General features: G+C 41.3%; 1 protein-coding gene across 1 annotated transcript in view; it reads right to left on the reverse strand.

Moving 5' to 3' along the window:
- CASTOR2 (cytosolic arginine sensor for mTORC1 subunit 2) overlaps positions 1–25,990 on the reverse strand; it is a 107,855-nt gene that overhangs the window by 18,290 nt on the left and 63,575 nt on the right. Inside the window, exon 3 of the mRNA XM_032216855.1 lies at positions 2,011–2,204. Within this exon, the coding sequence (XP_032072746.1) occupies positions 2,011–2,204 (194 nt within the window). The remainder of the gene's footprint in view (positions 1–2,010; positions 2,205–25,990) is intronic.

Here is a 25,990-nt window from a genome sequence, read left to right on the forward strand (position 1 = left end):
TTCAAGGGCAGCCCCATGTAGAGCGCAATACAATAATCCAGTCTTGAGGTCACAGATCACAGACTAGACTAGACTAAAATGAGGTGGAAAGGACCTTGGGGGTCTTCTAGTCCAATCCCCTGCTCAAGTAGGAGAAGCTATACTATTTCAGATAAGTGACTGTCTAGTCTCTTCTTAAAAACATCCAGTGATGGAGTGCCCATGATTTCTAAAGGCAATCTATTCTACTGGTTAATTGTCCTCATTATTAGGAAGTTTGTCCTTAATTCCAGGTTGCTTCTCTCTTTGATTAGTTTCCAGCCATTGTTCCTTGTCCTGGTTGGAAACTAATCAAAGAGAAAAGCAGCCTGGAACAACGACGTGTCACAAAATATTACAATACAAATGCTGATGCACAGCATTAAGTCTTCCTGCTTTTCCATTTCCAATTCCTGTCCTTAACCCACATCAAATATTTTATTGCTCCCAAGTGGTTTATTCCATTTTTCTACAAACAATCCTAATTTAGAGACTGCCTCGTACAGTGACTGTTCATAGCAGTAATGAAAAAGTAACTTTGTGCCCAATCCTTGTATTTATGGCTTTCACAAGTCTCTAAAGCAAAGGAAAGCTGAAATAAGATTACAAGCACAATCATGATTTCATTTAGCAACCACTTCACTTAAATGACCAAGTTGTTGGTCCCAACTGTGGTTGATAAATGAGGACTGTTTGTACTCAAAAAGCACTCAGCATTCAATGCGTGAATATTTTTGGGTCCTTGCTCTGCATGGTTGATGTAAAATTAATGTCATTTGTTGCTTGGAAATACAGTGTTTCAACTTTTTTATTAGAAAACATTTTTTAAAAAGTGCTAAAAATAGACTGGCAGCAGTTATTGTGGCCCGCCAGCAGCCAGCGAAGCTGACAGCAGATTCGGACAGTGAGGAGGTTGGGGAGGAACATGGGTCAGTCCTGGAGTCTGGGGAAGGCTCTGTTGAGGGCTCTGTGTCGGAGGCAGAGAGGGGACCAGAGCCATATGCCAGTTATCAGCTGCCTTCAGAGTCAGAAATCAGTCAGGCAGACGAACAGCTGGAGCCTGTTCCCAGTGTGAGCATACACAGAGCTGCCAGATGAAGGGAACAACTAAATAACAGGGGTTGACTTGGGAGTAAGGCCACAGGTGGACGATGAATGGCCCCTCCCAGAGGAAATAAAAGAAGAGGGAAAGGGGGTGGAGTTTGCAGGAGACAATTAGTTCGTTTAATTGACCTGTGACTTTCCGAGACTCCTTGCCAAGTTTTGCAGGTATCGGCCTGTCAGTTCTGCAAGCCAGATAAAGTCTGTGACTGTAAATCTTCCCTTGAAAGACTTTGCTGTATGTGAATGAGCAGAATTCATGGTAAATTAATAAAATGGGGTTTTGTCGGGACAAGGAATTTGCTTTATGCTTTTGGGAAGCCTAGGTCAGAACAGCAGTAAAGACATGATACGTATTTTCCAAAAGACAAAAATGCATTGTCCTGCTTACTCAAAGAAATTGAGAAAGATCTAAAGGATAACAATATAAGATTCGAAACATTTAATCAACAATCATAGATTAACAAATGGTTTCAAAATGGGCATGCTAATGTCTATGGTTAAACTGTGATTCTGGTCAATTAGGGAAAAATGCAAACTATGGTTTTCTGAGTCCAGCGGTTTGGCTCAGCTGAATTCAAGAAAACAACCAGCCGTGTCAAAACGTACCATGCAAATTATAATAATTTATCATGAATCCAAGGAAAAATCAATGTGAAAATAGCATGATAATTTAGCTTCACCCCTTCAAATGTGGGCTTAATTCTTATTAGGATGTCTATAGAGATTCTCAATCATCCAGGTCATGGATGTCCCAAAGTTGCTTTTCAAAAGATAATTTTCTTAATCCAGCTGTCTTTTGAAAAGCACCTGTTGGGACTCTTCTAAGGATCTTGGTGGAAAGAATGTGCCTTCTTCTCCCGGCAGTTGTTCACCTCAAGTTTTCCTTACCAGAATAAAGTCTGTCTGATAGGTGGAGAGCATAAACACTGAGATATTCTGATTGGCTAGTGGAGCTATGACTGATTTGGCAATTTTGGTCACACCGATAGGCTGAGAGCCGGAGAAGCCACCTCCTCCCGAGACGACGTTGAGGGCCAGCCATGTTGCATCGGCTACACTCAAATGTTCTGATGAAGGAAGCTCTGAAACAGAAGGGTGAAAAAGCACAGAAAAACAATTTTATTTATTGCCTTTTAAGGAGAAGAACATAAGCACTGCCCTGTTGGATTGGACCTCTTGGCCCACCTATAATCATCTATTGCTATTTATGCTGCTGAGAGCCAATTTGGTCTAGCGTTTAAGGTACTAGGCTAGAAGCCAGGAGACTGAGTTCTAGTCCTGCCTTAGGCATGAAAGCCATCTGCATGACTTTGGGCCAATCACAAGGAGACTGAGAGTTCTAGTCCCGCCTTAGGCATGAAAGCCATCTGCATGACTTTGGGCCAATCACCAGGAGACTGAGAGTTCTAGTCCCACCTTAGGCATGAAAGCCAGTTGGGTGACGTGGGGCTAATCACCAGGAGACAGTGAGTTCCGGTTCCCCTGGGTGAATTTGGGCCAGACATTCAATCTCAATCCAGCTCATCTCACAGGGTTGTTGTGGAGAAAGGAGGAGGAGGAAGGAATATTAGTATAAAAATAATAAATGCAGGATAAAAATCTAATAAATAGATAAATGTTGGAATTCTTTAACTGACAGAGTCCACTGCATACCCTTCCTACCTGACTGACATAATAGGATGAAGACGGTTTTATCATGTAGCATTTTAAAGGTCATAACCAACACTTTCAATTGAACCCAGAAGCAAAGCAGCTGTCAGGGTTCCAAATAGCATCCAAAATTAAATCAGAGTCCAAGGCAAAGTATTGCTCAAAGTTCCAATTTATTAAGGGAGCCATGTTGGCACATCTGGGAAAACCCGAATCTAAAAGCTTCCCATTTTTCCCCACCAAGTTGAAAGTTCAAGATCTTGCCCCCACACCCACAAGTCCATCACATGGTCCAATCTTCCACTGCCATACTGGCAGTTCTACCCATCCAGTTCCGGTCAGGTGCAGAGGTACAAAGACAAAGGGTGACCTTGGCTTTCTAGAAAGAATTTTGTTATGGCTACATAGCATCTCACTCCATACAATTTCCCCTCCCATTTTCCCACAATAGAAAATGTATAGTAGAATAATAGAAAGTGTGGCAGGCCAAAGACATCTCCCCCCCCCCCAAAAAAAAGATGGCTGCAGGCCTGGCAGGAGCATCCAATATTACTTGCGCAGCCAAGGTGTTATATATGCGCAATCCTTGGTGTACCCAAGATTGGCCAGATTGCTTTTGTAACAGCTGAAGCTTCTGGTTACTTTTCCAAGGGTAAATTAGAACAGCTTAGTTTAAACAGAAACAATTTTCTATTTATGGAAAAACAGACTTTTATTAAGTTCTGGAGCAAACAGGCTTGCATAAATATACATGCACACACGTTTTAGTGTGTTTCCTCTAACCTTTGGTTGCTGGATTGTAGTAAAAACAGAATTGATCCCACATGTTTGAGTCACGCACCCAACATAAAAAAAGGGCTCCATAACTATTTCCAAAACAGTAATGATTCAAGCATTAAGAGTCAATATTTACAAAGAAAACAAACTAAGTTTAAATAATGTTGTATTTTCTCAGATTGATGCTTATATTATTAGCAACTTCCCTTACGAGCCCTGCATCCAAATAATGATTAAAATATTTCCTTCTTAAAAAAAAAAGGTCCAAAAGTGAAAACCATATTCTGCATTAGCTTCCTTGGATAGGTGGAAATTGATTACCTAACAACTTTCATTGAAAAAGTCAAAATGATATTCAATTTTCTCTTAGACCAATAGTGCTAGGTTATAAGCAGCCCAGAGTCTTAGTGGCTAGATGAGCAGCAAATAAATGTAATAAATAAATAAATGTGTCTTTATTTTGGTAATCAAAAAACAATGTATGAAATGTATCCATAAGTATATATTTGCCACAGTGGTGGGATTCAGCCAGTTCGCACCTATTCAGGAGAACCAGCTGTTAACTTTCTAAGCAGTTCAGGGAACCGGTTGTTGTAAGAAATCTCATTTTGTTTTTTTACACTTTGCAGAGCTAATCCTGTAAGGAAGGCAGGAAGGAAACTCTTGTGTTGTTTCTAGCCTAATCTTTCTTGCCCTGCTTACAGAAACTGTCTCTCCCGTTAACCCTTATTACATTGTAACAGCTAAGGCGAAGCGCCCATTGACATTTGTTAGGTTGAGTTGACCACACCACCCAGCCACATGGCCACTGAGCCACACCTACTCAGCTGGTCATTAGGGCAGAGAACCGGTTGTTAAATTATTTGAATCCCACCACTGATTTGCCTCCGTATGCAGAGGTGGGTTAATGCCAGTTCAGCTGAACCAGTAGTGGCGGTGGCGGGAAGCTCCACCCGCCCTCCTGGATGCTTCTGTGCATGCGCAGAAGCTTCTGCGTATGTGTAGATCATGCATGTGAGCAAACCGGTAGTAAACCGGTTAGCAACCTATCACTGCCTGTATTTATATGTTACAATTGGATTTTACAACTTCTGAAACCAAAGCTGGCTACCCTCTCATTTGCCTAAGCAGACGACATCTCCTAAACAAGGCGTCTATTATTAAAAGGAAAAAATAATAATAGAAAATGATTGAATTGCAATTTCTGGATACTGTTCTTGGCAGGCTTGATGGATGGAAAAGTACAATTCAGGTTTATAGTAAAACAAACAAAATTTAGAGAGTGATTAAGCGGGAGCTGAGAATGACCTAATTGAATGTGTGGGTGGATTTTTGTGTTCAAGAGACTGTGAAATATACAGAGTACAAAAAGTGCCCTGAATTCCAAAGCACAGCATTACTGGATTGGGGTGGGGGTGGGGAGTCCAAAATGCAGAAGAATTTATTTAAAAAAGGAAGTAAACCACCAGGGTCCTCAAATGCCTTTGGCGAGGGAGAGAGGGACTCCTGCTTGCCGTTTTTAATTGAACCAATAAATAAATAAAACTAATAATAACACTGGAGCACCGCTTGAAACATCATCAGCATTGATAAATCAAGCAAACTTGGATTGATTAGATTGTAATTTGTTTGTTGGGTGGTCATGAGCCACCCAGAATCCTTGAGAGTTGAATCCATGAGAGTTGAGCGGCATACAAAATTAAATAATTACACTGGGACAACCCTATCCACTCCATCCTTATTCCCTGCTATTCAAAATATGCTTGCTTTTCTAATTTTCAAACCTGAACAATTACTATCCAAATGTATTAACTTTCATATGTCTGGCAAGAAACATGCAAGCTTCAAAGCTAAAACTGTTTACTTAGCATGTAATATTCTATAGTATATTTAATGTTGAAGCATTAGTTCCCCTCCAGGACTCAAATTCTCAAGAGTTCATTGAAAAATTTAACACTTTCTAAGCAATACAATAGTTTTGAGCTACATAATTTAGAAATGAATGAATGGATTAACAGCTCAGTCAGACACAATACTACCCAGCAAGCTAATTTTTTAAGAAAATATTTTGAAATGCACCCCATATATTTGGGTAATGCATAAAATACATCTACTTTGGTTCTATTATCTTATTTACATTGCTAAGAAGAAATACTGAATTTTCTAGAACTGCACTGAAGCCACAGGCTGTAAAAAAAGAATCTTATAAATAATATAAGCATTTTTAATACCTCATAATTTTTTATACACATGGTGTACCTGCTTTGTGCAAACTTTAATTACAACCTTTTCTTTTTCTTTTTGGTTATTATTTGTTGTTACATAAATCTCATTATGAATATCATGAATCTGAACTACAGCAAACAACAGTGGCAACATTTAATAAGGGCTGTTTCACCCACACACGTATGTCACTTGATTAAATCAGCCCTGACAGCCAAATATGTGGACTAATTTCCTTGAAACATGACTAGTTTTATATATTTTCATGAGCTGCCATTATGAAGTATAATGGAAACAGGTATTACAGAATAAGAATATATTTTTTGGGGGGGAAAAGAGTGTATATACACAGATAGTGCTCAACTTAAGTTATTCATTTAGTGGCTGTTCAAAGTTACAATAGCATTGAAAAAAATGAATAACCCCAGTGGTTAGAGTGCAGTACTGCAGGCTACTTCTGCTGACTGCTGGCTGCCTGCAGTTTGGCAGTTCGATTCTCACCGGTTCAAGGTTGACTCAGCCTTCCATCCTTCTGAGGTGGGTAAAATGAGGACCCAGATTGTTTGGGCGCAAAGATCCTGATTCTGTAAACTGCTTAGGGCTGTAAAGCACTGTGAAGCGGTATATAAGTCTGTGCTATTGCTAAGTGCTATTGCTTATGCTAAGTGCTATTGCATTGCTAAGTGTTATTGTTTATGACCGGTTTTCACATTACGACCATTGCAGCATTTCCATGGTCACATGATCGAAATTCGGATGCTTGGCAACTGGCATGAAACAAAGCTGTCCATTATAATAAAAGATGTAAGGTCACTAATGATATAGCAAAAAGATGTTTTGGAATGCAGGTATGAGCATGAACCCTCCTACAACTCATTAAAGCAGCTATGTCTTTTTTTGGAATCAGATGGAGACAGACCCTCTGCAGTTATAGTAAAATCCTATAGTAGAGAGCTGCGGTGGCACAATGGTTAGAGTGCAGTACTGTAGTCTATTTCTGCTGCCTGCTGGCTGCCTGCAATTTGGCAGTTCAAATCTCACCAGGCTTATGGTTGACTCAGCCTTCCATCCTTCCGAGGTGGGTAAACTGAGGACCCAGATGGTTGGGGGCAATAGGCTGACTCTGTAAACCGCTTAGAGAGGCCTGTAAAGCACTGTGAAGCGGTATATTCATATAAGTTCTATTGCTGAGAAATGAGATGTCTGGTTTAAGGCACTGCAAACAGATGTTATGTTGGCAGCCTTTCTTTCTCTGCCTTTCCCCTTCAAATGCACAACCTTCAAATGTAAGGCATCTGTGTCGTTCTTGTGGACAGAAGTTACCCATTGGGATCTAGTGGTTGAACTTCAAGTAACTTTTTTGAAATGAGAAAGGATCTCAGTTGTTAACGCTAGCGACAAAATAATTTCTCTCCTGCCCTAAAATATGTAGTTAGTCCTCACTTAGAGACCACTTGTTCAGCAACTGCTCAAAGCTGGCTCTGAAGAAGAAGATTTATGATTGGTGCTTGAAATTGCAGCTGTCACGGTCTCCTCATCATCATGTGATGGAGTGTTGTGATTTGGGCACAAGGCAACTGGCATGTGATTATGATGGTGACAAGCAAGTCACGTTGCACTTAATGATTACAAGTGGAACTTCCAGAACTGCTGTTATAAGTTGGCACAATTCTGTCATTTTTTCACTTTACGATGTATTGCTTGGCAATGGAGTTCCCAGGCTCGATTAGTTGTTCACTGAGAACTACCCGCACTGCTGGGATGCAGTAACAGCTTAGGGAACAGGAAGTGGCATTCTCTGTGTGGGAGGGATCCATTCAAACAAATTCCTGGGCAAAGGATTATTTAATTCTAGAGCTGTTTGAACACTAGCAACATTTCCCATCTTGTTGGATTTCCCAACCATCCTTGAAGTGATTAAAAATATATGTTCTTCTTACACAGTTGCACAGTTGCACCTGCACCTCTATAACTGTCTGGTTTGGTTCTGCAACCCAACAAGACAGACACAGACCTCAGAGGATAATTAGAACTGCAGAAAAAAACAATTACTATCAACCTGCCTTCCATTGAGGACCTGTACACTGCACGAGTCAAAAAGAGGCCCGTGAAAATATTTATAGACCCCCTTGCATCCTGGACATAAATTGTTTCAACTCCTACACTCACAACGCTATAGAGCACTGCACACCAAGACAACTAGACACAAGAACAGTTTTTTCCCCCTGAACCCCATCACTCTGCTAAACAAATAATTCCCTAATCACCGTCAAACTATTCACAGCATTACTATTACTATTAGTCTTCTCATCGTTCCTATCACCCATCTCCTCCCACTTATGACTGCAGGACTGTAACTTTGTTGCTTGCATCGATTTATATTGATATTGATTGTTCCCTGATTGCTTATTTGGACCCTATGACTATCATTAAGTGTTGTACCTTATGATTCTTGACAAATGTATCTTGTCTTTTTCTGTATACTGAGAGCATATGCATCAAAGACAAATTCCTTGGGTGTGCAATCACACTTGGCCAATAAAGAATTCTATTCTATTCTATTCTATTCTATTCTATTCTTCTAGAAGCCCCTATAAGCCACTGTGGGTGGGGTGGGGGTCCTGCAGAAGTGGAGGTCTTTTTTGCATCAAGCTCTGGTTGGTAGTTGTTGAGTTCTAATAATAACAGAAAGTCAATAAATGCCACAAGCATCTGGTACATATTGTACCTTAAGATTCTTTTTCTAAGAAGAACAGGGGGGAAAGAACCTTAATAATTAAATTAGGAGTCTATTCTTTCAGCTTTAAGCTTCGGCTGAGTTATTGAAAATCCAAACTTCTGTTTTCATCAAGGTAAAAGAGAATCAATAATGAAAGAAACAATAGTTGGGAAGGAAAGAGCCTGGGGGCCTAGGGGACTTTTAACTGATTCATTATGTGTCATCAAATTGTCCTTGACTCTTAGCAATCAGAGCCAAGGTGGCGCAGTGGTTAAATGCAGCACTGCAGGCTACTGCTAGATCAGCAGGTCAGCGGTTCAAATCTCACCGGCTCAAGGTTGACTCAGCCTTCCATCCTTCCGAGGTGGGTAAAATGAGGACCCAGATTGTTGGGGGCAATATGCTGACTCTCTGTAAACCGTTTAGAGAGGCCTGAAAGGCCTATGAAGCGGTATATAAGTCTACTGCTATTGCTATTGCTATTGCTATTTTCTCCAGGGTGATCTGTCCTTAAGCTGCTCCTTCAGGTTTTCCAGTGGGACACCTATCGTCACTCTGAGTCCATCCACTTTGCTGCTGGTTGTCCTCTTCTCATCTATGCGTAGAATACGCGTTAGAACCTTCTCATCTACTAGAGTGCTTCTCTCCAATTGTCTCTGTCTACCTGGCAAGATCTAACTGAGTCACCAGGTTCTAGGGCCATGATGGTGAACAGGTGGCACACAGTGCCCTCTATCTGGGCACGGGAGCTGTCACCCCATTCAGCTCTGCTGCACATGCGTGCTTACCTCCCGCCAGCCAGCTGGTCAACGGGTCTCTGCCGCGCATGCGCAGGTGCATGTGGGGCCCCTGTGCGTGCATGCACGAGGACAGAGTGGCGTGTAGGGGAGCATGCATGCATGCACAGGGGCGTGTCGGGTGCACGCACATGCCCGGGGCAGCAGGATGCAAGCATGGGGGCCACACGCACATTACATTTTGGGGGTTCTGGTGCATGATGCATTTGCGCACGCCCAAGCACACTTTGGGCACTCAGTCTGGAAAAAGTTAGTCATCACGGTTCTAGGTCTTTTCAGCAAAATCAAGGCCCCTTGCAGGATCCAAACTCAGGCCTTCTTTGCTGCTATCCTGAACCTATGGATGATCATTCCTCCTAATTCCTTAAGGTCCTGACCCTGTTGTTATTTAGAAAAAACTTTGAAGACGGGGCTTCAGGAAGAGCATGGAGGATTGAGTGAAACACTGCTTTTGCAGGGGCTGAAATAGGACCTGGTGAAAGGGCACAGCGGCTCAGAATTCCTCCTCAGATTAAGGAGAAGACAAGGACCATCCATATTTAGCTCCATTCAAAATTTCTCCAGATTTTGATAAGGCAGGAGAGGTGTGGAGGAAAATGGCAAGTGTAAAATTGCGTATAAAATTGAACTTTTTAATTAAGATTAAAATATAAATGTTAGTATTTCTGGTAGTTTATTTATTTATTTATCAAATGCATTGGCTGCCCAACTTATCTCAGGGTAGCTCTGAGCGACTTATAATATTAAATTTGACTATTTGAGTATTGACTGAGATATGGGAAGAAGAATTAAAAAAAAGAAATTTAAATACTAGAGAAGGTGTTACAGGTTGTCCTCAACTTATGACTGCTAGCTTGATGACAATCTGAAGTTAAGACAGCCTTGGAAAACTTGTGTTTGCACTTATGACTGTCATACCACTACCACATCCACATAATTGCAATTTGGATGCTTGGGAATTGGCTCATGTTTACAACCAGCTGGGACATCCTACAGTCACATGATTGTGATTTTCAAGTTTTGCTGTTTTCTGGAAAAAAACCACCACTGTAAAAATTGTTGTAAAATTGGGTCTGACTTAACTGCAACGACTTATGACAGAACTTCTAATTCCAGTTGTGGAATTAGAAAAATCAAGGACTACCTGTAAACTAGCCAGATTATTAATATTTGTTGGGAGGTGGGTAGGTAATCTTTTATATATTTTCCTTTTTCATTTCTGTTTTTTCCTTATTTTTTCTGCTTTTTAATTTTTTTTCTTAGTTTGCATTAGTTTATCTTTGTATTTGTAAACTTTTATAAAATTATTAAAAATAAAAGAACTGCTTTGAAGTCAGAATGGGACAATTCACCACAGTCTACTCACCATAGTCAACTTGTCACAGGACAGTTCTACAAATACAAAAGTTACATTAATTTCAACGGAACCATGGCCAATAAAAATAAAATAGTCAATCCAGAAATACAAGAGTTACAATAATTTCGACGAACACATGGTCACCAATAATAAAAGTAACTGAATGAAATGATTAATACAGCATTGAATTGCAAGTTGGCTGCAGCGAGGTGGCTGTGGAGAGTTGTCTGTCGTGAGTTACCCTAGACCCTTCTGGAAGACCCTTAGCTATCTTCCAGAAAGTTCTAGGGTAAAGATTGTAAGTCTGCTTGGTGAACTACATGGCATTGCTTTTTTCTTGATGTAGGATGTATAGGTGGGGCTGAATCACAGATGTTAACGAGCCTTCTTCTTTTACTGTTTTCTAGATGTTTACCCCTTTATTCCTGTTTTGGAAACTGTTCTTTTTAAGATTTTCCCTTAGCTTTAACCTGTTCCTTACAACATTCTGCCACGAAATTTCAGCCATTGCTTTGAGAGAATACTAGCTGATAACCTGGGATTGTCCGGGTATTTATTTATTAGGGGGAAAATATCCAGACCAAACATAATTTCTAATGTTGGATTTTCCCCCTTACCACAGGGAGCCCCCTGGTGGAATACTGTGAAGCGGTTACCATGGCAACTTCACTGCGTTGTACAGTAGAAGCCATTTTATGGCAGTACGGTAGAATCCATTTGAAGGCACAACAAGCTGTATCTTAACAGAACACCCTCCCCAAGGGGTGTTATTGGTGTCCCCCCCCCCAGTATTTATTTCCAGAGAGTAAGTTATCTGTGTACCAAGTTGAAATTGCTCGAGGTGTTCCAGAGTTATGCTGGAACACACACACACACACACACACACACACACGTGTGTATATTCATTCATTCATTCATCAGCAGGTTCCACCAATTCATTAATGCTGATCCCCAATGCCTCCTATGCCACAAGAAGGTTATATCAAATTGGCTCTTTCATTAAAAGTAGAAATTAGGGGAGGCATTTCAAAAGATATTGTACTGTTAAGAAAATTGAAAGTTCTTTAATTTGGTCATATATGATTTGGTCTTGTCCAGCTTTAGCTTTGTTTTGATTTCAAATTACAACCTTTGTCAGTGGCCATTTTGAGAAGACATACTATAGTAATAATTGCAATATATTGTTGAACTGGATTCCTAAAACATGATTTTGACATCTTATGAAAAATGTTGGCTCTATCAAAACTGGGGCATGGCAAGAGCATATATTTTATGCAATTCCAACAAACCTTAGTCTCTTGATTTTAAGGAATGGGTGCGTGATATGAATTTTTTATCTCTTCTGTAAAATAGATAAAACTTTTAGGATCTCTGTGTCCTAAAAATGAGGAGAAGACACAGTATGTTCTTTATGGTCTTGTCTTTAACGATGCCCTAATTTTCTTTAAAATAGCTAAGTTGACTTCAAAATTACAGAAACTAAAAAGGTGCTTAGTTCAATGCTTGCCCAATTCACTTTGACATAAGCCAGGAAAATTCTTGTACCTAGATATACTTTTGATGTTGTGGCCCTCCAGCAGCCAGCGGAGATGGTGGCAGACTCAGACAGTGAGGAGGTTGGGGAGGAACATGGGCCAGTCCTGGAGCCTGGGAAAGGCTCTGATGAGTGCTTGTCTGACAATTATCAACTGCCTTCAGTTGAATATCAATGGGGCAGAAAAACAGCTGGAACATGTGCGCATGCGCAGAACTGTCAGGAGAAGGGAATAACCGAGTTGGAAGGGACCTTGGAGGTCTTCTAGTCCAACCCCTTGCTTAGGCAGGAAACCCTACACCACTTCAAACAAATGGTTATCTTTTCAATCTCTTCCCAAAAACCTCCAGTTTTTAGGTTGAGCATCCGCAACATCTGGAGGCAACTGGTTCCATTGATTAATTGTTCTAACTGTCAGAAAATTTATCCTGTTCTAGCTAGGTTTGTTCTCTCCTTGATTAGTTTCTACCCATTGCTTCTTGCCTTACCCTCGGGTGCTTTGGAGAATAGCTTAACTCCCTCTTCTTTGTGGCAACCGCCGAGAGATATCAGAACACTGCTATCATGTCACCCCTAGTTCTTCTTTTCATCAAACTAGATGAAAATGGCATGGTGGGGAGAGGTTGCCTCTCTCCAAACAGTAGAACCAAGGGTTCCACCACAAAACCGCGAAGCCCTTATCCACGCCGATATAAGTGCGGAGGGCAAATCCGTGCCGTTCGAAGCGCTAAGGAAAAAGGCGACCCTACCGCGATGACATAATCGCGGAGGGCAAATCCGCGCCTTCCGAAGCACTCAGCACCCTAAACCTAATCCTAAACTTAACCCTAACCCTAACCCTAAAGCAAACCCCTAAACCTAATCCTAACCCTTACCTTAATTTAAATCGGCTTTCTGCCGCCGCGCTGTTTTAAAGCGCCCTTCTGTCACTGCGCTGTTGTTGCGGCGGTGATGACGCGCGCTGATGATGTCGCGGCTTTAGTGACGCAGTTTTATCACCGCTATTTTGACGAGCGCGGTTTTGTCGTGCCATGAGAACCAAGGCCCATTCAATTAAGCTGCTTTGAAGGAGATTTAAAACAGACCAAAGAGAGGACTTCTTCCCATAGTTCTAATTAATTTAAATTGTGGGGTCCTTGCTGTTGTCTGAGCTTAGTGGTTTTCTTTATCACCAAACTGTGATGTTATCTAGTTTGGTTAATGAAACTTCTGCAAGAAAACCACCAAGCTCAGAGAGAAGCAAGGACCCCACAATTCAACTTTGAGCAACAAACATTCTCTTCTATTCTATAATCTGTTGAATTCTTTAGCAGAAGGTGATGTTAGATTAGATTAGAATTCTTTATTGGCCAAGAGTGATTGGACACACAAGGAACTTGTCTTTGGTGCATATGCTCTCAGTATATATAAAAAGACAAGATACATTTTTCAAGAATCATAAGGTACAACACTTAATGATAGTCATAGGGTACAAATTAAATCATAGTAGGAAACAATCAATATAAATTGTAAGGATACAAGCAACAAAGTTACAGTCATAAATGGGAGGAGATGGGTGAGAGGAACAATGAGAAGATTAATTGAGCCGAGGTGGCGCAGTGGTTAGGGTGCAGTACTGCAGGCCACTTCAGCTGACTGTGATCTGCAGTTCAGCGGTTCAAATCTCACCGGCTCAAGGTTGACTCATTTAGTCATTTTAGTCATTTATTAAGATTTATAGGCCACCCTTTTCCCTGAGGGGACTCAGGGCGGCTTACAATCACGGGGAAGGGGGTGCAATATCAAAAAACAAACAAAATGTGAACAAAAGAAAAATAATAAAACACAACTTTAATTCAACAGTCAACACTCGGGCGGGTAAATTGGGAACCTATCCCCAGGCCTGATGGGAGAGCCAGGTCTTGAGGGCTGCGCGAAAGGTCTGGATGGTCAGCCTTCCATCCTTCCAAGGTGGGTGAAATGAGGACCCAGACTGTGGGGGCAAGTTGCTGACTCAATTTGCTAAAAAAATTGTAAACCGCTTAGAGAGGGCTGAAAGCCCTATGAAGCGGTAAATAAGTCTAATAAATAAATAAATAAATTAACAGTAATGCAGACTTAGTGAATAGTTTGACAGTGTGGAGGGAATTATTTGTTGAGTAGTGATGGTGTTCAGGAAAAAACTGTTCTTGTGTCTAGTTGTCTTGGTGTGCAGTGCCCTATAGCATCGTTTTGAGGGTAGGAGTTGAAACAATTTATGTCCAGGATGTGAGGGGTCTGTAAATATTTTCACAGCCCTCTTTTTGACTTGTGCAGTATACAGGTCCTCTATGGAAAGTAGGTTGGTAGTAATTGTTTTTTTTCTGCAGTTCTAATTATCTTGTCTGTCTTGTTGGGTTGCAGATCCAAACCAGACAGTTATAGAGTTGCAGATGACAGACTCAATAATTCAATAATGTGGTAGTTAAATGGCTTTAAAAGAGGATTGCATATATTCACCGATAGCAGGCCTACTGAGAGCTTGTTTCCAAGCTTGTCAGCATGCTTGCAAATACCTGTTGAGGGAGAATAACAGTGGGAGAAGTCTGTGTCCTTCTCACCCTGTTTACGGTTGTGAAAGTTGGACCTTAAATAAGCAAGACAGGAAGAAAATTGACTCATTTGAGGTATGGTGCTGGAGGAGGCTTTTGTGTATTCCTTGGACAGCAAAGGTGACTAACAAGCAAGTACTGAAGCACATAACACCAGACATGTCACTGGAAGGTAAAATCACAAAACTGCATCCCACTAATTTTGGCCATGTCGTGTGGGGGAATTCACTGGAGAAAGCAATTATGTTTGGAAGAGTTAGCAGTGAAAGGAAACCAGGCCGACAAAGAACACAGTGGCTGGACATCATCAAAGCTGACGCCAGCCAGAGAATAGAACAACCGAAAGAAGTAGTACAAGATTAGAAGATGTGGAGACACCTGGCCCAAAGGATGAGACAGACACAACCGAATGGATAACATTATCATCATCATCCTCTTTGTGTGCACTCCAAAGATGTCTAGATGGCTACTTAGATAAAGGATGTGTTAGACTAGGATGAAGGCTTTGGATTTCTTATTCCTAAAAATATACAAGATTGAACCTGATAACTAATATATATCAGAATCTGCTTCTTTTCAACCCACTGGCCTCCAGGATTACAACTTCCACTGTCTCTATTAAGGATTCTGACATGTCAGTATGATCATACCAAAAAAATAGAAATAAAAAATGAAGCCACAATGAAATAGTTAGCCTTTTGGCTCCCAAAGAGACTCGAAACAGTCAAACACAGCAATATTTCAGGCACTGGTTGTTTCTTCATAATCTCCAGCTGGCGATCTCTTTATTCCAATACTGCTGACATATGTTGCTTATCCACGAGATAAAACAGAGGCAGGGTACAAAGGTCCTAATTTTAACTGTAGGCTCTGCTGCATTCCTCCTGACACATCCACACTTGGCACTTGGCACAACCAAACAGTTGGTGCCAAAGCACAACTGTGTAGGCAGACGCTGTTGATTGCATTCAGACGGAGGCAATGAACCTGTGCCACTTTTTGGTTTGTCTTGGCAGAGAGTTTGGATTACGTTGCAAGGATTTAGGCCGTCAGCTACAAGTCTCACATGTGAGGACAATCTGGCTGCAACATCTGTCATCCCATTGATCATCAGAGTTCATTCGGCTGATCTGGCTGTCTAGGCAGGTGTCTCCGCCCTCCCTCCGCACTCTGTGTGTGACTTAGTGTGTTTTCAGTGGAAGAGAACCACCATCCCAGATAAGAGTTTACTACTTTTCAGTCAATTGTTCTGACCTAGGCTTCCCAAGATCATGAAGCAGACTCCTCGTCCCAAAAAAACTCTTTTATTGAGGTTAAAGGGAATTCCTCTCCAGCAAAGTCCCGGCAAACAGTCTTTCATGAGATTTCACAACTACAGACCTTTATCTGGCTTGGAGAGTTGCCAGGCCGATATCTTCCAAATGCCATGCTATAGCAGCAATTACTTGGCAAGAAGTCAGGAACAGATCATCACTCAAATGAATTGAACTAATTGTCTCCTGCAAACTCCCCTCCCCTTTCGCTCCTCTTTATTCCCCATGGGAGGGGACATTCACTGTCCACCTGTGCCTTTACTCCCGAGTTGGCCCTTGTTCCTTAGCTGTTCTATGTAGGTTTTTATACAGCCAAATAATTGCTTTTTCTTTTCTTTCCAAATGTGAAGACCAGAACTAATTTTAAATTTTTGGCACGTTTTTTTTCATGTTCCATTTTATTCTGCACACAAAAATCCAGAGATCCTGCTGAATCCAGCCAATATTCATCTCAGTCACCCCTTTTGATTCTCACTGAGACCAAATAGATGCCTTCGGGATGATCTCAAGCAGGAGATGCAGACATTCCTCTCTCCTGTAGTTGTCCATGGAGATTCTCTTCCGTAATTGTCCTCCTACAGCTGGTATTAAAATACATGTTGCTCTCAACCTTAAGATAACATTAAGACTTCAAAATCTATTTTTTTTTTAAAAAAAATCCATTCAATTGTGTCTGATTCTCAGAGACTGCCTAGACAAATCCCTGCAGTTGTTCTTGGCAAGGTTTTTAAGAAGTGACTTACATGGCCTTCTTCCTAAAGCTGAGAGAAAGTGATTGGCCGAAGGTCACCCAACTGGCTTTAGGCCCAAAGTGGAATGAGAAATCTCAGACTTTCTAGACTGATGCCCTACCACTACATCAAATTGGTTCTCCTCAAAGTCCCTAAAGGTAAAGGTAAAAATTCGCCTCGCACATTGGTGTTAGTTGATCCCAACTCCAGGGGGCAACTCTAGAATCCATTCTTTCCAATACATCCATTTTGCATTTTAATTGCTATTAATGAAACGGTAACCTCGATTATGTAGCACTTCCTTCTAAATACTTTCCCAATACTTTTACAGGTCCACTGGAAATAATATACTCTAATCCTTTCAGTTTAATACACTGTTAACTGCTAAAAGTGTTTAAAATTTTATCACAGTTCTTTAAAAAAGAGTGCCCAACAACGATCCTGATGTAAACCATGCGCCAAGTTTAATCTATTTGGTGTTAAAAAAAAACCAATGATGCAATAATTTATAGAAATCGAGTTTCAACTTTACTGCAAGGTTTACTTGCAATCTTAAAATCTTGAAGCTGGAAAGAGCTGTTGTAGAGTATTGATTTCAGCTCCCTGCCCTCAGTAGGAAACTTCTTAGACAGACCAGGCATCCAGACTCTGCTTAAAGCTTCAGTGAAAGGAAGCCCACTGCTTCACTTGTGTTCCCTATATGTAAAGGTAAAGGTTCCCCTCGTACAAATGTGCTAGTCGTTTCCGACTCTAGAGGGTGGTGCTCCTCTCCGTTTCAAAGCCGAAGAGCCAGCGCTGTCCAAAGATGTCTCCGTGGTCATGTGGCCGGCATGACTAAACGCCAAAGGCGCACAAAACATTGTTACCTTCCCACGAAAGGTGGTTTCTATTTTTCTACTTGCATTTTTACATGATTTTGAACTGCTAGGTTGGCAGAAGATGGGACAAGTAATGGGAGCTCATTCCATTACGTGGTGCTAGGGATTTGAACTGCCGACCTTTCTGATCAACAAGCTCAGCATCTTAGCCACTGAGCCCCATCTGGTCCTCAGTCCTTGAGAAATCACTTTTCCATACATTTCCTCTGTTTGCTTTGAATTTCTCTAGATTAGAGAAGAACTTATTAAACTTGTCTTTCCAACCTAGCCTGAATTCACCTAGCTCTAAATCAGAATCCTTCACAAAACTATGAATTCCATTTTTATAGGTATAAAATAAATGTAAACCATTCTCTCTCTCTTATATCCTTTAAACTTAAATAGTGGAAAGGAATAAAATATAATCCTATTGAAATAAATCTTACTTATAAATAAATCCTTACTTATCTTTACTTATAAATAAATCCTATTTATAAAACCTTAGTTAGACCACACCTGGAATACTGCATCCAGTTTTGGTCCCCACATTACAAAAAGATGTTGAGACTATGGATAAACTGCAAAGAAGAGCAACTAAGATGATTAAGGGCCTGGAGACTAAAACATATTGCCAATAAAAATGCCAATAAACCTATTCAAGGAAAGAAGCAATCTAGAATTAAGGAGAAACTTCCTAACAGTGAGGACAATTAACCAGTTGAACAAATTTTTTTTCAGAAGTTGTAGGTGCTTCATCACTGGAGGTTTTTAAGAAAAGACTGGACAATCACCTATCTGAAATATTTAGGATCTCCTGTTGAGCAGTGATTGGACTAGAAGACCTCCAAGGTCCCTTCTAGCTCTGTTCGGATTGAAATGTATTTATTTCTTAATAAACTAATCTTTACAAGCCTGGACATAAAAGGCAAATTTTAAGCTCATAAATTAGATCCTGTAGAACCAGTTAGGTTCTACATTCTTTCCAATACATTCAATTTTGCATTTTAATTGCTATTAATGAAATGGTAACCTCGATTATGTAGCACTTCCTTCTAAATAATTTCCCAATACTTTAACAGGTCCACAGAAATAATATACTGTGTAATCCTTTCAGTTTAATACACTGTTAACTGCTAAAAGTGTTTAAATTTTATCACAGTTCTTAAAAAAAGAGTGTCCAACAATGATCCAAGTTTAATCCATTTGGTGTTAAAAAAAGAAGCAATGATGCAATAGTTTATAGAAATCGAGTTTCAAGTTTACTGCAAGTTGTACTTGGAATTCTAAAATCTTGAAACTGGAAAGAGCTGTGTAGAGTATTGATTTCAGCTCCCTGCAGGAAACTTCCCAGACAGACCGGGCATCCAGACTCTGCTTAAAGCTTCAGTGAAAGGAAGCCCACTGCTTCACTTGTGTTCCCTACACATAAAGGTAAAGGTTCCCCTCGCACATATGTGCCAGTCGTTCCCGACTCTAGGGGGCAATGCTCATCTCCGTTTCAAAGCTGAAGAGCCAGCGCTGTCCAAAGACGTCTCCGTGGTCATGTGGCTGGCATGACTAAATGCCAAAGACACACGGAACGCTGTTACCTTCCCACCAAAGGTGGTTCCCATTTTTTCTACTTGCATTTTTACATGCTTTCAAACTGCTAGAGTGGCAGAAGCTGGGACAAGTAATGGGAGCTCACTCCGTTACGTGGCGCTAGGGATTCGAACCACCGAACTGCCGACCTTTCTGATCGATAAGCTTAAATGGACTTCAGAGGATGGTAGAGGACAGGAAGGCCTGGAGGAACGTTGTCCATGGGATCACGATGGGTTGGACCTGACTTCGCAACTAACAACGTCAAAGAACTGAAAGGGACAGAAGTCTAATTTGCAAAGAAAAGTTCCCAGTCTCTGAAAATAATAATCTCTGGAGAAATTACCTGTTGCTTTTGAAGAGCTTTGTTGAACCTGACTTGGCAGGACTTAAATAATTATATGTATCTTAGATGAAGGCCTGATCTTGGACTGATTTGTACTTTGAAATTCTTCTTTCTGGATCTTCAATGTGTGTCTAATGATTACATTTGGGGGGCTATAGATCAGAGGTGGGTTGTTGCCGGTTCAGCCCGGAACAGGCAAAACAGTAGTAGTGGCAGCAGGAGGCTCTGTCCACCCGCCCGGACACTTCTGCGCATGCACAGAAGTGTCACACGCGCGAGTGCCGTGCTTGAACTAGTAGTAAAAAAATTAGCAACCCACCTCTGATATAGATACCAGACTGTTGGCTTGCAAGATAGTCTCCAGATTAAAGATAGTGGCCTGCCAACAATAACATGAGCATCCTTGGGATAAAACTGGATTTGGCTGTGCTTGGGGCATACTAGCCAAAATATGCAAAAAACTGATTCCTTTCCATTATCAAGAAATGCGGTATGAGTGTGATCACAGATGATAACCTAGTCTTATAGATAATACTCAGGAATATGTGCATGGAAGTGAACATGTAGGTTTAAATTATGAATGAAAAGACTATTATATATGTCCAAATGTTGAGCTGGTATAATCTACGTTGTGTGAGAATGTAAGAAATTCATTAGATGGTGAAAATGGCATGTTATGTTCCTTGGAACGATGCTAATAGAATGAATTTTGAGGGGGAAGATGTTAAAATTTTTAAAGTAAAATGTTTATTAGTCTGATAATTAATTAGAGGGGACTTTACTAAACTTAGTTAGATGTTGTTTGGTAGAATTCTGGTGAGAAAAGACAACAAACAACTTTTGGAAAACATGATGTAAGTTTATACCAGACATGTTTGTGCTGATCAGCTCATTGGAAAATGCAGGGGTAGATAATCCCCGACCTACAACCATTTTGGAGCCTATCCATTACGGTCATAAGTTGTTCCGGTTGTAAAGTGAACCCACAGTTGTAAATTGCAGTCATATGATTATGAGACACTGCAAATGGCCGTAAATGTGGATTGATTATCAACTGTCAAAAATACAGTCATGTGACTGCAAAGAGCAGGTGGCATCAGGACTTTGAAACCAGACCTTAAGTATCTTTTGGGGAGATCCAATGTAACTTAACATAACACTATTCAACACCACCGACAATGCTGTTGCCCTACAAAGTGACCTTGACTATGTGTCAGAATGGTCAAACAATTGGCAACTCCAAATCTCAACCAACAAATGCTCTGTCTTTACACATTGGCAAAAAAAAATCAGAAGACCAAATACCAGCTGGACAGATAAGACCTTGTAGACGACCCTCACTTTGTCAAGGACCTTGGAGTACTCATCTCAAATGATCTAAGCGCCAGAGCTCACTGTAACAACATTGCCAAAAAGGCATTAAGAGTTGTCAACCTAACCTTGCAAAGCTTTTTCTCTGGTAATATTGTACTGCAAACTGGGGCATACAAAACCTTTGCTAGACCAATTCTCTAATACAGCTCATCAGCCTGGAATCCGCACTGTATATCGGATATTAATACAATTGAGAGAGTCCAGCGGTATTTCACGAGAAGAGTACTCCACCCCTCTACTCACAACAGAATCCCCTTTGTCACCAGGATTGAAATTTTGGGCTTGGACAATGTAGAACTGCGCCGCCTACAGTCTGACCTAAGCGTAGTACACAAAATTATCTGCTACAACGTCCTACCTGCCAATGACTACTTCAGCTTCAACCACAATAATACATGAACACACAATAGATACAAACTCAAGGTAAACTGCTCCGAACTTGAATGCAGAAAATATGTCTTCAGTAACGGAGTGGTCAATGCCTGGAATGCACTACTTGTTTGTTTCATCCTCAAACCCCCATAATTTAGACTGTCAACTGTTGACCTCACCCCATTCCTAAGAGGTCTGTAAGGGGTGTGTATAAGCGCCCCAGCATGCCTACTATCCCTGTCCTACTGTCTCCATTTATTTGTACCCATTTGCTATGTTCCTATTTATGTTTATACTTATACCTGTTATCTTTTACATGTTTGACAAAGTAAATAAAATTAAAAATTTTAAAAAAAACCCATTTGTTAAGCAGCTGGTTGAGTCAAGGACGGTGGTGGGTTGCAGGTGGTACGCCCCGGTACGGGCATACCAGAGCCTGCCTAGAACACCAGGTACCGTTCCGGTATGGTGCTCCGGAGGGCCCACCTGCCCACCTGAGCTCCTTACCTGTCCTTTAAAGCCTTTGGTGCTTCCACGCATGTGCATGGCGCGTATAGCGCCTGCGCGATGCTCCAACGAGCAGCTGGAGCGTTGCAGAGGCTTGCGGAAGTGTCGCTGACAGCTACAAAGCATGCGTGCGCCACACGCATCCATGTGGATCCAGAACCCACCACTGGTCAAGGACTACCTATAGGTAACAATTAGAATTTTCTAAGTTAAACTGTTGTTTTTAAACTATTCACTGAAACCTGGTTTCCTGTTTATTAAATGTCCTTATCATGTCATCTTAAATATCCTTCTCCTTTATTCTGAATGAGGGAGATAAGTTCTTGAACTTCTGTATGACATCCTTTTTTTGGGTACGGGAGACGTGCCAATTCTTTCGGTAAGGTGGAACCTATTGATCATCTTCGATCCTTCTTCAAGAGAGGTAACAATTTCCCGGTCTTTCTCGTGACCCTTCTCTAACCCTTTCTTCTTTCTAAATCCTTCTTCAGGGCCCATTATACAAGGCAGGGTGTGTTTAAAACACCCAGATCCAGTCTGATCCGAAATGATGCATCCATTCATGTTGGATACTGACTTCACTGACTTCAAAGTGTACAAACCAGATCTGAAGTTTCCTCGGTTGGTTCTGCCTGTGCCCTTGAGGTCAAAGGAGATCTCACCCTGGGTGTGATCAATTCCTTATCCCCTCTTAAATGCATGCCTCAGGACAGGATGCCCAAGATAAGTGAAGCTGAGGTAACCACATCATACCATCCAAACTTGTTCAGCAGGTCCCAGTGTTGCTATAATTAGACTTGGAAAGATAACTCACCTTTGGCTGGCACTACTTCCTCCGATCAAGAATGTGTTTACATGAAACCCTAAATCTGTAGAAGCCAAGAGGCAGCCCAGCTGCCAGCCAAGTGGCAGATTTTTTTCCCCAAGCACACATGCAAGCTGCTTTCAAGCTCTACTAATCTGATAAGATACCCAGAGAGCTATGGGTAAACAGTAATAGTTAGGCTGAGGCAGGTTGTTATCAATCTGAAGCCGGGAGGGGGGTGGGAGGGTGGAGGGAAGAAGAGCAATGAAATCTCTCTTTGTTCCCTTAGGTCACAGATCCTGAGGATATGGAACCACGCAGAGAAGATTGGAATCGCTGAAGCCATGAAGGATCTGACTTAATTTTTTAAAATATTTTTTTGCCTTTAAAGTGTAAAATTACACAATAACAGAGTTGGAAGGGACCTTGGAGGTCTTCTAGTCCAATCCCCTGCTCAGGCAGGAAACCCTAGACCATTTCAGACAAATGGTTATCCAACATTTTCTTAAAAACCTCCAGTGTTGGAGCATTCACAACTTCTGGAGGCAAGTTGTTCCACTGGTTAATTGTTCTAACTGTCAGGAAATTTATCCTGAGTTCTAAGTTGCTTCGCTCCTTGGTTAATTTCCACCCATTGCTTCTTGTCCTGCTCTCAGTGCTTTGGAGAATAGGTGGACCCCCCCTGTTCTTAGTGGCAGATCCTTAGATATTGGAAGACTGCTATCATGTCACCCCTAGTCCTTCCTTTCATTAAACTCGACATAACCAATTCCAGCAACCGTTCTTAGCCACCATTCCCCTTCCATTTTTTTAAAAGGGAAGCTGGCATACGACAAAGGAAAGTGATTGTAGTGTTGCCTTAATTTACAAAACAAACAAACAACCCCCCCCCCCTTTCTGGGCAGTGGTGAAATTCAATTTTTTTTACTACGGGTTCTGTGGACGTGGCTTGGTGGGCATGGTGTGGCTTGGTGGGCGTGGCTTGGTGGGTGTGGCAAGGGAAGGATACTGCAAAATATCCATTCTCTCCCCACTCTGGGGCCAGCCAGAGGTGGCATTTGCCGGTTCTCCGAACTGCTCAAAATTTCCACTACCGGTTCTCCAGAACCTGACAGAACCTGCTGGATTTCACCCCTGCTTCTGGGTCCATCTAAGTCACATAGATAAAACGTGGTGACCCTGGGTCCTTATATTATCACACAGCTGGCTTGGACTTCAGAGCTGCATGGATTTGGGCACAATGCATACTAAGGCTACACAGATGGTCCTCAACTTATAACCATTTGTTTAGTGGCCGAAGTTACAACAGCACTGAAAAAAGTGACTAATGACAATTTTTCACACCACTGCAGTATCCCCACATGGTCACGTGATCAAAATTTGGGTGCTGGACAACTGGTTCATATTTGTGACATTTGCGGTGCTCTAGAACAGTGTTTCTCAACCTTGGCAACTTGAAGATGTCCGGACTTCAACTCCCAGTTTCCCCAGCCAGCATTTGCTGGCTGGGGAATTCCGGGAGTTGAAGTCCGAACATCTTCAAGTTGCCAAGGTTGAGAAACACTGCTCTAGAAGGTCAAGTGATCACCATTTGTGACCTTCTGAAATGCAAAATCAATGGGGAAGCCGGATGCACTCAACAACCGTGTTATTAACTTAACAACTGCAGTGATTCACTTAACAACTGTGTCAAGGTTGTAAAATGGGGCAAAATTCACTTAACAAATGTCTCGCTTAGCCAACAGACGTTTTAGGCACAATTGTGGTTGCAAGCTGAGGATTACCTGTACTTTGACTCTCTCCTTAGCCTTAAAGATGCTGTACTCATACGTTTAGCAACCCATGAGTATGCAAATCCACTTCTGTCGGACATGTTTATCATTCTCCTCAATTGAGAGAGAAACAGATATTCATTTCTTTCCCTAAAAAGAGGAGCACGCTTCCCGGAATTAAAAGTTAAACCAAAGTGTATTTTGGGTTGCCTCTTGATTATGTAAAAGTTTATTATGTAACTAACCCTAGAGTTAGGAACATTTTGTTTGGTTACTTAAAGCATGGCAAGTTTTTGGCTTTGCTGTCCAAATAACAGCTTTTCAAAAAAATCCAGTTAGTTCCTTGAGGCACCTTAATTATGGAATCACAGGTAGTCCAATGTAAACATTCTGACCGGATGACCAAATACTTGAGGTGTACATGTGTATGCACAGATAGACACATATAAGCCCTTCCCCTCCCCTCCCCTCTAACCTCACTCAGCTTTAGCCTAGAAAAAGGAATTATCCAGACCAAAAATAGAAAGCTTAATTTGGAGACATTTTCCTTCTCCAGTTTTGGTACGTATCTTACAAACAGGATATTTGCTCTTCAGCCTCCAAAAACAATTTATCTTTAGGCAGCCTCTCTTGGCATCTGTCCCCATATTGAAAGACCCCCACAGGGGCCAGGAGCTGGAAGAAGAAGCGGTTGCATTCTGAATTTTAAAGGGCAGTTTCTTTCTAAATTCAGTTCGGACCATTTTCGAAAGGCTGGGGGTTATGTGTGGTGTTTTGTTTGGAAGATGAAGGGAGGTGGGGCAATGGCCTCAAATCGGTGGAGCTGAATCACCCTTCTTTTACTGTTTTTTAGATTTTTACCCTTTTATTCCTGTTTTGGAAAAGTGTGTTCTTTTTCAGATTTTCCCTTAGCTTTAACCTGTTCCTTACACCATTCTGCCACTAATTTTCAGCCATTGCTTTTAGAGAATACAAGCTGATAATCTGGGGTTGCCTGGGTATTTATTTATAGAGGGGAAAATGTCCGGACCAAATTTCTAATGTTGGATTTTCCCCGTCACAAGAGGGAGCCCCCTGTTGGGGAGCTGTGAAGCCGTTACCATGGCAACCCCACTGCGCAGTACAGTGCCCATTTTACGGCAGTACAGTAGAAGCCATTTGAAGGCACAGGCTGTATCTTAACAGAAGACACATCCCGAGGGGTTTTAGGGGTGCCTTACCTCCACAATATTTTTTTCCAGAAAGTAAGTCATCTGTGTACTAAGTTTGGTTGAAATTCTTTGAGGCGTTCCAGAGTTATGATGGAACACACAGACAGTCATTTTTTTAATATATAGATTAAAAGAAACAGCTGTAAGAAACAGGGTCGGGGTGCAGCTAAGTCTGCAACATGTCATCTTTTAAGAATTAAGATGAGGTAAGATCTGTGTTGAACTCTGGTGACCATATGGCTATTTCCCAATCGTTACCTTGGTAATAATATCGAAGTGGTATGCATTTGCCTTCTTCTGGGAAAACCATTCAACTGTTCAACTTCTCAATTTGCCCTATAATTCTAAAAAATGTTCTTCTCCAAGCATATA

This window comes from Thamnophis elegans, chromosome 4 (assembly GCF_009769535.1).
Source record: "Thamnophis elegans isolate rThaEle1 chromosome 4, rThaEle1.pri, whole genome shotgun sequence".
Classification (NCBI taxonomy): Eukaryota; Metazoa; Chordata; class Lepidosauria; order Squamata; family Colubridae; genus Thamnophis; species Thamnophis elegans.